General features: G+C 36.1%; 1 protein-coding gene across 1 annotated transcript in view; it reads left to right on the forward strand.

Moving 5' to 3' along the window:
* Positions 1–13,806, forward strand: part of UBA6 (ubiquitin like modifier activating enzyme 6) — an 81,981-nt gene that overhangs the window by 61,601 nt on the left and 6,574 nt on the right. The window contains exons 26-30 of the mRNA XM_008540344.2: positions 940–1,009; positions 2,333–2,404; positions 11,301–11,418; positions 12,564–12,757; positions 13,579–13,706. Coding sequence (XP_008538566.1) covers positions 940–1,009; positions 2,333–2,404; positions 11,301–11,418; positions 12,564–12,757; positions 13,579–13,706 — 582 coding nt within the window. The remainder of the gene's footprint in view (positions 1–939; positions 1,010–2,332; positions 2,405–11,300; positions 11,419–12,563; positions 12,758–13,578; positions 13,707–13,806) is intronic.

Here is a 13,806-nt window from a genome sequence, read left to right on the forward strand (position 1 = left end):
GCACAGACATGTTACTGCTCGTCAGGCCATGCTGAGGCGGTGTCCCACATAGCACAACCAGAGGCACTCACAACTAGAACATACAACTATGTAGTGGGGGGCTGTGGGGAGAAGAAGAAAAAAAAAGAGTGGATCTTTGAGTTTATACCTGTATACCCTATCTGTATTAGATAGACAGATTATTTATATACATCCACACATACTTATATGTATTATTTTAATTAAATACTTAGCGTGTTAACCTTCCTTTCAGCAGATAGCTCTGCTTAGTTTCTCATCTGGTGCTTGTTTTAGGCTTCTAGTCACCTTATCCTGGCTGCTTCTCCTGTAAAACTTATCGTTTTTTTGTTTTTAAACAAGCTCATTTGCTTAGTTTGGACCTGATGTACACTTTTTAAAACTAAATATGTAATATTTTCTTACAAATTAAAATGAATTTCCTTTCACTACTCTAATCTTTGTACTTCTGGACACTTCTCTCCCCAAAATAGTCATGATCACTACCTGAATATTAATGGTTATGAGAATAAACATCGGGGGCCAACCCCGTGGCCAAGTGGTTCAAGTTCCGTGCACTCCACTTCATTGGCCTGGGGTTCACGGGTTTGGATCCTGGATGTGGACGTGCTCTACTGATGAGCCATGCTGTGGAGGCATCCCACATACAAAGTAGAGGAAGACTGGCACAGATCTTACCTCAAGACTAATCTTCCCCAAAAGAAAAAAAGAGAGAATAAATATCTGATGTTTTTTCTTTTATAGCTTCTGCACTGCTTTGGTCTAGAGCAGAGTTTCTTTGCCTAAGTTTTTAAAAGAATAATTCTGTAGCAAAGATTTTGTGATTATTTTTCTTCAACATTTTAAAAGCTATAATTTCTGATGAATTAAACATCTTTGAAATTGTGCATTCATACTTCATTTTATTTTTTACTTTCAAAGGCACTTCAGTTTCCTTCTGAATGCTGCAAAATTATATGCTGCAGTCTATTGCATTCCATTTACAGAAGAGGTAAGATATTCTTCAAGCCCTAGTAATGATACAAAACCAGGCTAGACTAGATGACTTGTCAGATAATTGCATCATCAAAATGTGTTTATATGTTATGAGAATCGTTCTTTAATATAAGCTTTTAATTTTGTTGTATTTTTGCCCATTCTAACAGAGCAAAAGCTAAAATCCCATTGCACCATTACTAAGTAGAAGAAAGTCAAATTTTTCTAAGTTGAACGTAGTGAAACAAATATTTGTAAAAGCAGTCTTACTTTATTTTTAAAACATTTATAACCTGTTAACTTTAATTATCCTAATCACACTCAACACCCACAGTGAACTATTTCGTAGCACTTTTACAGTATTCCTGAGAGTTATTTGGCTTATTTTGTGATAATAACTTATATGCTTTTCAGGAAATTTGAAAATGCTACCCCGTATTGACATTTCTTAACCCTTATCATCATACCCATTCTCTTAGACATCTTCACTCGCTAACATCTAAACGATCTAATACAGTTTTACTTGAGAGGCAGATTTGCATTAGTGAATTTTTCTTTACAAATACATATTGGAGCTAAATAAATTGCTGTACTTCTAGGCAGGCTGAATGGGGAAATATGAACCAGATCCATAATTAACACTGGCTATTTGGGATCCAGATAAAAATGCCTGTTATAGGTTAATCCATTTTGCGGTTAATGCACAGTGAGATATACCATAAATGTCTGGTAAAAATAGTGGTATTCAGTCTGGTATTCTTTTTGTGAAAAGAGTGGTAATTTTGTGGTAAGTATCGTAGATGATCTCAAAAGCAGTATGTCTCAGTTTTTCCTAAGCAGCTTCTTAGTAAAGAATGTGGAACTAATAGCCTTAAATTCATCTGAGTTCATCTTGAACCCTTTCAATTTTTTCCTGCTTCTGAACGTATGAATTCCATTTACTCGTTTGTTTTATTTATTGTCAGTATTTATTGAGTATAACTTTGTGCAGGGAACTTTGTAGAACAATGAAGGGACAGTCCCTAATGTCAAGGCACTCAGTCTGATGCTCACAACCAGTCCTAAAACTACTTTTTAAAAAGTTTGTGGAAGGAACTAAGATTTCAGCTTTGTTGAAAGTACTATTTCACACATACCACTCCTTTCCCCCAGCATTTATATGTGGCATTTCTATAGAAATGAAAGGTAAATGTCACAAATGGATGTGTTCTAGATAATCAGATGATAAATTATTCAAATATTTTAGTATGCTAAAGGCCCTTGTATAGGATGTTTTTTGCTTTAGAATTCAGAATTTAAAAAATATGTTTGTTGATAAAATTACTTTTTACAAAAACAGGACTTATCAGCAGATGCCCTCTTGAATATTCTTTCTGAAGTAAAGATTCAGGAATTCAAACCTTCCAACAAGGTATGTTTAGAAATTGATTCATTTAGCAAATAGTTATTGAACTTCTATTTGTCAAGCCCCAGTCTAAATCTCAAGAATCCCACAGTGAACAAAACAAAATGCGTCATTAGATGATTTTGTCCATATGCAAACATGATAGAGTGTACTTACACAAATCTAGATGATATAGCCTGCTACACAGCTAGGCTTGACGGTACTAATCTTATGGGACCACAGTTGTATGTGTGGTCCGTCGTTGACCAACACATCGTGTTATGCTGCAAGTGACTCTAGTTATATAATACTTCAGTGTGTATATAAGTGCTAAGAAGAAAAATTAAAACAGGGAAAAGAAATAAAGGGTGACAGAACTGGTGTCATTTCACCTGGGATAAAAGGGGAAAGCCTCTCTGATAAAGAGACGTTTGAGCAGAAGCCTGAAGGTAGTGAGGGAATGAGCCATACTGTTTTCTGGTGAAAGAGCAATGCAGGCAACAGGAACAAGTGCACAGAAAAGCCTGGAAACAGTTTCAAGGTCAGGATTTTTCTGGAGGACAATATGCAAGAGGAGAGTGGTAGATGGTGAGATTGGAGGGGTAGTTGGGATTATGATGAGGATTCTGTGTTTTATTATGAGATAAGAAGCCTGTGGACGATTTTAAGCAGATGATACAATCTGACATATCCAAAAGGATGACTGGCTAGTTGTGTTGAGAATGCTTATATGGGACACAAGTGAAGAAGCAAGGAAAGCTATTAGGAACCTATAGCCAAGAGATGATATGGTTTGAAAGAAGTGGTTGGTAACAGGGAAGTTGTGATAAGGGATTGGATTCTGCGTATATTTTGCAGTAGCCCTGCTGGATTTGTAAGGGATTAGAGTTGGAGTGTGAGAGGAAAAAAGATTATTTTCTTATTTGAAATAAGAAGCAAGCTTAATAGTTCAGAGTGAGGAGAAGATAAAGGAAATTTGAGCAGAGGAAAGAAGGTGTGAAATAATTGCTCAGGGGAGTGCAAAAGTCATTTAATTAGAAGATGTAGTACAATTTCCAGACAGCACTGAGGATCCACTTAATGTTAATCCACTTAATGTGCCTGGAGAAAAGACAGCTGCTTGGATGCTACTGTAGAACAGATGGAAAATTCAGTAAAAGGCTTGGGATTTTGTCAGGCAAATATGTTGGAAGGAGAAAGACATAGGGAGTATTAATAAACATGGAACATACAATTTAAGGACGTTAAATAGGAAAGTTAGAAAATAAGTATTTTTCTTTTTCGCATGTTCATTATATGCCTTTTTGTATACACTCTAAAAATCATCCGTAAAACAACCTTCTGTTCCCCTTACCCTGTAGCTATACTGGAAAATGTGAAGTAATGACTGTCTCTGCAAAATTCAAGATAGAAGTGATGTGTACAGTCTTCTGTGCAGTCTTCCACTCTGCATTTTTCTTTTAGGGGAAAGGAAAACTTGTAGGCAGTTGATTTTGTACAGATACATGGATTTGCTGAATGAAATGTTCATGGTTTGTAGCTTTTTTTTTTTTTTGGTCTGGGCAATAATTTTTTTTTTCCTTGAGTTCATAAAAGTTTACATTATTGTGAAATGTCAGTTGTACATTATTTCTTGTCTGTCACCACATAAGTGCTCCCCTTCAACCACTTTGCCCACCCCCCATCCCCCTTCCCCTGGTAACCACTGAACTGTTTTCTTTGTCCATGTGTTTGTTTGTATTCCACATATGAGTGAAATCATCTGGTGTTTGTGTTTCTCAGTCTGGCTTATTTCGCTTAGCGGAATTCCCTCCAGGTCCATCCATGTTGTTGCAAATGGGATGGTTTTGTCTTTTTTTATGGCTGAGTGGTATTCTATTGTATATGTATACCACATCTTCTTTATCCAATCATCAGTCAATGGGCACTTGGATTGTTTCCATGTCTTGGCTATTGTGTATAGTGCTGCAAGGAACATAAGGGTACATATGTTACTTTGGATTGTTGGTTTCAAATTGTTTGGGTAAATACCCAGTAGTGGGCTAGTGGGTCCTATGGTAAGTTCTATTTTTAGTTTTTTGAGGAATCTCCATACTGTTTTCCATAGTGGCCACACAAGTTTGCAGTCCCACAGCAGTGTATCAGGGTTCCCTTTTCTCCACAGCCTCTCCAACATCTGTTATTTTTAGTCTTAGTGATTATAGCCATTTTATCAGGCATAAGGTGGTATCTTAGTGTAGTTTTGATTTCCATTTCCCTGATGATTAGTGATGTTGAACATCTTTTCATGTATTTATTGGCCATCTGTATATCTTCTTTGGAAAAATGTCTGTTCATATCCTCTGCCCATTTTTTGATCGAGCTATTTGTTCTTCTGTTGTTCAGTTGTGTGAGTTCCTTATATATTATGGAGATTAACCCCTTATCGGATATATGATTTGTAAATATTTTCTCCCAATTGATGGGTTGTCTTTTTGTTTTGATCCTAGTTTCTTTTGCCTTGCAGATGCTCTTTAGTCTGATGAAGTCCCAGTTGTTTATTTTTTCTTTTGTTTCCCTTGTCTGAGTAGACGTGGTCTTCGAGAGATCCTTTTAAGTTCCAGGTCAGAGAGTGTACTACTTATATTATCTTCCAGGAGTTTTATGGTTTCAAGACTTATCTTCAAGTGTTTGATCCATTTCGAGTTTATTTTTGTGTATGGCGTGAGATAATGGTCTATTTTCATTCTTTTGCGTGTGGCTGTCCAGTTTTTCCAACACCATTTATTGAACACCGTTTATTTTCTCTACTGTATGTTCTTGGCACCTTTGTCAAAGATTAGCTGTCCGTATATGTGCGGTTTTATTTTCTGTGCTTTCAGTTCTCTTCCACTGATCTGTGTGTCTGTTTTTGTACCAGTACCGTGCCGTTTTGATCACTATGGCTTTGTACTACATTTTGAAGTCAGTGATTGTGATGCCTCCAGCTTTATTTTTTCTCAGTCTTGCTTTAGCAATTTGGGGTCTTTGGTTGCCCCATATGAATTTTAGCATTCTTTGTTCTATTTCCTTGAAGAATGTCGTTGAGATTCTGTCTGGGATTGCATTTAATCTGTAGATCGTTTGGGGTAGTATGGGCATTTTAACTGTGTTTATTCTTCCAATGCGTGTGCGTGGAATCTCTTTCCATCTCTTTATGTCATTATCTATTTCTTTCAGTAATGTCTCATAGTTTTCTTTGTGTAAGTCCTCCACTGCCTTAGTTAAATTTATTCCGGGGCTGGCCCCGTGGCGCAGCGGTTAAGTGCGCTTGTTCCGCTTCGGCGGCCCGGAGTTCACCAGTTTGGATCCCGGGTGCGGACATGGCACCACTTGACAAGCCATGCTCTGCCAGGCGTCCCACATGTAAAGTAGAGGAAGATGGGCACAGATGTTAGCTCAGGGCCAGTCTTCCTCAGCATAAAGAGGAGGATTGGCAGCAGTTAGCTAAGGACTAATCTTCCTCAAAAAAAAAAAATTTATTCCTAGGTACTTTATTTGTTTTGTTGCAATTGTAAATGGAATTGTATTCTTGACTTCTCTTTCTGTAAGTTTGTTATTAGAGTACAGAAATGCAACTGATTTTTGTAAGTTGATTTTGTATCCCGCAACTTTACTGTGGTTTTTAGTTATTTCTAATAGTTTCCTGATGGATTCTTTAGGGTTTTCTATACATAAGATCATGTCATCTGCAAACAGCAAGAGTTTCACTTCTGCGCTCCCTTTTTGGATTCCTTTTATTCCTCTCTCTTACCTAATTGGTCTGACCAAAATCTCCAGTACTGTGTTGAATGAGAGTGGTAATTGTGGGCATCCTTGTCTTGTTCCTGTTCTTAGAGGGAGGGTGTTCAGTTTCACCCCATTGAGTATGATGTTGGCTGTGAGTTTGTCATATGTGGCCTTTATTATGTTGAGATAATTTCCTTCTGTCCCCATTTTGTTAAGAATTTTTATCATAAATGGCTGTTGGATCTTGTCAAATGCTTTCTCTGCATCAGTTGAGATAATCATGTGATTTTTATTCCTCAGTTTGTTGATGTGGTGTATCACATTGATTTGTGGATGTTGAACCATCCCTGTCCCTGGTAAAAAAATCCCACTTGATCATGATGTATGATCTTTTTGCTGTATTGTTGTATTCAGGTTGCTAATATTTTGATGAGAATTTTTGTAACTATGTCCATCAACGATATTGGCCTGTAGTTTTCCTTTTTTGTGTTGTCCTTGTCAGGTTTTGTTATCAGAGTGATGTTGGCCTTGTAGAATGTGTTTGGAAGCGTTCAGTCTTCCCTAGTTTTTTGGAATAGCTTGAGGAGGATAGGTATTAAATCCTCTCTGAAAGTTTGGTAGAATTCCCCAGGGAAGCTGTCTGGTCTTGGGCTTTTACTCTTTGGGATACTTTTGATGACTGTTTCAATCTCTTTACTTGTGATTGGTGTATTCAGATTATCTATTTCTTCTTGATTCAGCTTTGGGAGGTTGTAAGAGTCTAAGAATTTATCCATTTCCTCTAGATTGTCCATTTTATTGGTATATAGTTTTTCATAATATTCTCTTATAATCCATTGTATTTCTGTGGGTATCCATTGTTATTTCTCCTCTTTCATTTCTAATTTTGTTTATCTGAGCTTTTTCTCTTTTTTTCTTTGTAAGTCTGGCTAGGGATTTGTCAATTTTGTTTATCTTCTCAAAGAAACAGCTCTTTGTTTCATTGATCCTTTCTACTGCCTTTTGTCTTTCAATACCATTTATATCTCCTCTGATTTTTATTATTTCTCTCCCTCCTCTGACTTTGGGCTTTGTTCTTCGTCTTCTAATTCAATTAGGTTTAGTTTAAGATTGTTTATTTGGGATTTTTCTTATTTGTTAAGGTAAGCCTGTATGGTGATGAATTTCCCTCTTAATACGGCTTTTGCTGCATCCCATATGAGTTGGTATGGTATGTTTTCATTTTCATTTGTCTCCAGTTGTTTTTTGATTTCTCCTTTAATTTCTTCAATGACCCATTGCTTGTTTAGAAACATGTTTAGTCTCCACATCTTTATCCCTGTCAGCTTTTTTCTTGTAATTAATTTGTAGCTTCATAGCATTGTGATCAGAAAAGATGCTTGTTATTATTTCAATTTTCTTAAATTTATTGAGGCTTGCCTTGTTTCCCCAGCATATGATCTATCCTTGAGAATGTTCCATGCACACTTGAGAAGAATGTGTATTCTGCTGTTTTTGGATGGAGTGTTCTATATATGTCTATTAAGTCCAACTGGTCTAGCTTTTTATTTAATTCCACCATTTCCTTGTTGCTTTTCTGTCTGAATGATCTCTCCATTGATGTGAGTGGAGTGTTGAGGTCCCCTACTATTATTGTGTTACTATTAATATCTTCTTTTAGGTTTGTTAATAATTGCTTTATGTGCTTTGGTGCTCCTGTGTTGGGTGCATAGATATTCATAAGTTATTTCTTCTTGATGGAGTGTCCCTTTGACCATTATATACAACCCCTCTTTGTCTTTCTTTACCTGTCTTATCTTGAAGTCTACTTTGTCTGATATAAGTATTGCGACACCTGCTTTCTTTTGTTTGCCATTAGCTTGGAGTATCCTCTTCCATCCCTTCACTCTGAGCCTGTGTTTGTCATTTGAGCTGAGATGTTTTTCCTGGAGGCAGCTTATTGTTGGGTCTTCTTCTTTAAACCATCTCGCCACTGTGTCTTTTTATTGGAGAATTCAATCCATTTACATTTAGAGTGATTATCCACATATGAGGGCTTAACGCTGCTGTTTCATCACTCATTTTCCAGTTCTCCCGCATTTCCTTTGTTTCACTTCTGTGTATTTTGGTCTACCAATTGAGTTATGTAGTTTTTTATGTTGTGTTTCTTTGTTTTCTCCTTATTTATTATTTGTGTTTCTGTTCTGCTTTGTTTAGTGGTTGCCGTGAGATTTCTTTTAAAAATCTTGTGGTTAAGATAGTCCATTTTCTGATGGCTTCTTATTGCCTTAGACTAAGCTGATTCAGTCCCTTTCCTCTCCCCTCCTAAGTTGTTTTTCTCACATCTTATTCCATGTTGTGTTGTGAGTTTGTGGTTTAAATAACAAGATTATCTTTGGTTTTGGTGTTTTCCTTCCCTTTGTCTTTAATGCTATACTTTAGTAATTGCTGTCCTGCTCTGATTCTGTCTACCTATTTATCTCCTTACTCCGTGCTTTGTAACCCTTTTCTCCTTTTATCTTTTTCAAGTATGAGGGCCTTCTTGAGGATTTCTTGTGGTGGCAGGGGGGTGGGGTGTCTTGTGGCTATGAACTCCCTTAGCTTATGTTTGTCTCGGAAAGTTTTTATTTCTCCATCATATCTGAAGAATATTTTTGCTGGACAGAGTATTCTTGGCTGAAAGTTTTTGTCTTTCAGAGATTTGAATATGTCCTCCCAGTCTTTCCTAGCCTATAAGGTTTCTGCAGAGAAATCCGCTGAAAGCATGATAGCGGTTCCTTTGTAGGTTATTTTCTTCTGCCTTACTGCCCTTAGGATTCTTTCTTTGTCATTCACGTTTGCCAGTTTCACTACTATATGCCTTGCAGTAGGTCTTTTTACACTGATATTTCATCTTCCACATCGATTTCATCTCTCCCTAGGTTTGGGAAGTTCTCTGCTATTATTTCTTTGAACCAGCTTTCTGCTCCATTCTCCTTCTCTTCTCTTTGTTGAGTACCTATACTTCTTACGTTGCATTTCTTAATTGAGTCAGATACTTCTGAGAGACTTTGTTCATTTCTTTTTAGTCTTAGTTCTCTCTCTTCTTTCTGGAGCGTTTCAACATGTCTATCTTCAATTATGCTGATATGCTCCTCTATGACATCCGCTCAAGCGTTCAGGGAATCCATACTGTCTTTCATCTCTAATATTTCTGATTGATTCTTCTTTATAGTTTCACCCTCTTTTGTGAAGTAGCTCCTGAACTTGTTGAATTGTTTCTCTACACTCTCTTAACTCGTTGAGTTCTTTTACGATAGCTATTTTGAATTCTTTGTCTTTTAGATTACATATTTCTGTGTCCTCGGGACTGATTTCTGGACTTGTCATTTTCTCTCTGGTCTGGAGATCTAATATAATATTAGATATTGCTAGATGGCATGGCTGTTTTTTTGCATCCTGGTGTTATTTGGTCACAGTTACCACCTATCGCCACTGGTTGGGGTTCAAGAGCTGCTTATTCTGAGCCCTCAGCCTTCAGCCAAGATCCCAGGCTCTGGAGCCTGCACTGTGCAGGTGGGGGTAGGGGCTCTTTCTCCTGGATGCTCTCAAGGTTTTCTCCCTCTGCTCTCGCTTTCTGCTCTCCTGGCGTGTTTACTTGATAAGGTCATCCCCTGTGAAAGCTTTCACCCCAGTAGAAGGCTTCCCTCTGGGCTGCAAGGGCCCTTGGGGATCCTTGATGTTCCCGCAAATGAACATCCCCTCCCCCGTTCCTTCCTTCCCAGAGGCCGCTCATGGTCCCGGATCACAGTCTTTAGTGGAAGGAGTGAAGTTTTCTCTTACGCTGTCCCACCTCCTCCAAGAGGGGGTCCAGCCTCTCTGCCCTCTGTGATATGGATGCATTGGTCTCTCCAACATTTTTTGTTGTGTTTGGATGTCCTCTCTTGGAATATGAATGTGTTTTTCATTGTATGTTGGATGGGAGTGATTACTGGTAAAGCTCACTCTGCTATGATGCTGATGTCACTCCTCTCATGACTTGTAGCATTTTAAGAGGGAAAGTTCAGAAAGTATGAACAGAATTCCTATGTAAAGAAAGTTTCTAGCCCATGTTTCTAATGGGCAAAACTGCTAGACAGAAGCCAAAGAAACATGCGTCAATAACTTTACTAGTCTTTATTGCTCTTCAATGTTTTCTAAACTGAATTGCTTTCTGTATCAAAGTTTGGAGATAATAAATTATCCTGAGCAATTTAGCTAGTTTTAACATGAATTATAAGCTTTTTCACTACTCCCTGAAGCGGCTCACACCAAAGCTTCAGGGTCTGGCACATTTTGTTAACAGATGCCACAGCCAAAAATATCAGCTAGACATTCTGGCAAACAAATATTTCTGCTTCCTTGACTCCTTAATATTTCTTAAATACTTAAATAATATTTAATCTGTAAAAACATGAGTTGGATGCATTTTTTAATAAGAAATAGTATTTTACTTTGTGATGATGTAACTAGTTTCTAAGTTTAAGAATATCAACTTCACTGCCCTCGTGGAATGTCTAGTAAGTCGTTTCTTAAGGATAAATGTACAGGTGTATGTGTGCAGCACAAGTGTATGTACTGCCCTAAGTACGCATCTGTATGAAGGAAGACGTATTCCTTAGGAAAGAACTTCTTATCAGCAATCAATAAATATTTAAAGGATGCCCATATTATATATTTTATGAAATTTCTTCAGTTTCTTTGTAGGCAGAAAACAGCTCTGCACTAGTTAGAGCTGTGCAATTTGGTTTGAGGTAGATTCATCAGAATTATAAACTGTTGGTTAATATTAACATTATTTTAGTGTAGAATTTTAAAAAGACCTATATGAACTCAAGTCTTATAAGCTATTCAGTAACTATTTTTAACACTCACTATAAGCAAGTTTGTTGTCACTGAGGTTCTCTCTTTCAGTAAACATGATAAAGATCCCTTTTCTCATAAAGTTTACATGTCAGTGTGCAGAGATAGATAATAAAGAAAACAAGTAAATAAATAACATAATATTACTTACTAATGAAAGGTGTAAAATACATTGGACCGTAATGATTAATAACCTGATTGAACTAGATGAAGGAAATATTTTCTCTTTGTGACATATTTGATAAAACAGATACAGTAACCAAACTTAGGTATAGGATGTGATAACATTAATGGATATATTTACATATATTTAAAGGTTGTTCAAACAGATGAAACTGCAAGGAAACCAGACCATGTTCCTATTAGCAGTGAAGATGAGAGGAATGCCATTTTCCAACTAGAAAAAGCTATTTCATCTAATGAAGCTACCACAAGTAAGGGGAAGTCTTTATAAAAATGTTTTGAACTGAAGGGATTTTTATTTTCACTAAGCTCTACACCCAAAAGCTTGTGAGATTAAATAACAACAACAACAATGATATTAGTTGATTTCGTGGTTATATGAAAGTTGCTGTTCATCTTTAACTGTGACTGAATTCATAATTTTCTCCATCATTGCCCTATCCTCAAAGGCTGAAATGTAAGTCATTGTTTTCATTCTGATTGTTTTAGTCCTTGAAATTGTATTGTGTGATTCCTTTTTAACTTACAGCTAGCGTAATGAACAAAGCAATGGAGTCCTTGTGGAGACTAACCCTTTGACCCAGTTAAGTCACTTTAGGATAAAAAGTACCGTAGAGAGATTTCTTCTTGGCATCTTAGTCTCTGTGATTGCACACGTGGAATATGAGCTGACCTACATACATCGTTGCTAAATGGTCTTAAATATAGGGAAACTGAACTTTTAATTCCTTAAAAACAGAGCTATTAGCTCATGTTTTTTATTACATAAATCAGTGATTTCCAAACTTTTGGGATTTTATACACACACCAGTAAAATTCAGGAAAAACAGCCTAGACTAGCCAAATGTTTACTTTTCAAATAAAAAGTCAGTATCTTATTTTAATAATTATAGTTCTACAAAAGACTTACTACTGTTTCTTACTTTCTCATTTCATCGCAGATCAAACTACACCGGTCTACCAAATGGTTATGGGAATCACTGATCTAGAAACCTTTCAAAAAGATAGATTTTTATTTGACCAGCTGACTCTATTCTTAGTTGTCAGAGGCAAAATGTTTCAGAGTAATATTTATGGAATCAATTTGTGAATGATACCCAGTCTTGACATTTTGTTATAAACCACTTAATAGCAGATATGGTACATGGCTTTCTTATTTTTGTTTTTTGGAAAGGCTTTTTAAATATAGAAACTTGTCTAATTTAGTGTTATTAAAGCCATCATTTTCATGTCCTTCAGTAACTTCAGTTCCCTGGATTTTTCTTAGACTTTTTAGTCATTTAAAAACCTAACCCAAAAAGGAATCTTTAATAGTAGTGAACCCCACATTGCTTTTTACCTAGTAAAACCTTTGCCACTTACTAGGAAACTTTGTTTTTCTGGTTATTATGATCAGGTGATCTTCAGATGGCAGTGCTTTCATTTGAAAAAGATGATGATAGTAATGGACACATAGATTTCATCACAGCTGCATCAAATCTTCGTGCCAAAATGTATAGCATTGAACCAGCTGACCGTTTCAAAACAAAGCGGATAGCTGGTAAAATTATCCCTGCTATAGCAACATCCACTGCTGCAGTTTCTGGCTTGGTGAGTTTATTATTCTTTGAATGAAAATCCTTTTTTATCTCCTCTTTCCTCTCTTCCCCATTATACTGCCCCCAACCAGTCGCTCAGAGATCTTAGAGAAGGAGAGAGATATATTGATCTCATAATTTAAAATTTCAAGATATTTCTGAAAATACAGTAATCTACATTTTGAGATTTATAGGTATATAAACATTTTAACTTATAAAATATGCTTTGTCATGATAGAATCTAATTTTTCTTATGTGCAGTAATCCTCTTAATCATCTTTGTATCCTCCATACAAAGCAGGTACTCTATGTTTCTTGGAAAAAAATGAACTGGCCTAATCTTTGCTCTTTGATTATATTGCAGTTTTGTTCTTTGCCTAAAAAAAAATGTAATTCCTCTTGGTAATTCAGATTCCTTAAAATTTCATCATTCCTAATGATGCAGAATCTTTAGGATGGCCCTAGTTATTATACTATACTCAAGTGTTATTCTTTGAAACTGTGTAATTATCTGCCCCTATGTTAAATGATTTTAGACTATTGTATTTCTTAAGTTCTGGTGTCTGCTTTCAAAGTAGAAAGATTACATGGTCAAATTTGTGTATTTTCTTGAATAACTTTGTTCACCATGTATAAAACAGGTTGAAAGTTTGAAAGTATAAAATATGCTAAAAGTGGAGAGACTTATAAGAAATTTATATTACTCTAATCCAATAGCTGCTTTTACTCTTTACACAGAAATGCTTGAGAAGAATTTAGGAAAATGAAATAGATGTTAAGTTTATGAATAATAAAGCTATTTATATAAACAGATCATCATCTTCTTTTATCTAGGTTGCATTGGAGATGATTAAAGTAGCTGGTGGCTATCCATTTGAAGCTTACAAAAATTGTTTCCTTAACTTAGCCATTCCAGTTATAGTGTTTACAGAAACATCTGAAGTAAGAAAAACTGAAATCAGGTATGCATGAAGTTCTGTTTCTCTTGCATAATGAGAATGAAATAAAATTTTTACGTTTTAAAGGGGAAAAATACTAGCTTCACCTCTCCTTTTTCTTCTA

Source organism: Equus przewalskii, chromosome 3 (assembly GCF_037783145.1).
Source record: "Equus przewalskii isolate Varuska chromosome 3, EquPr2, whole genome shotgun sequence".
Taxonomy (NCBI): domain Eukaryota; kingdom Metazoa; phylum Chordata; class Mammalia; order Perissodactyla; family Equidae; genus Equus; species Equus przewalskii.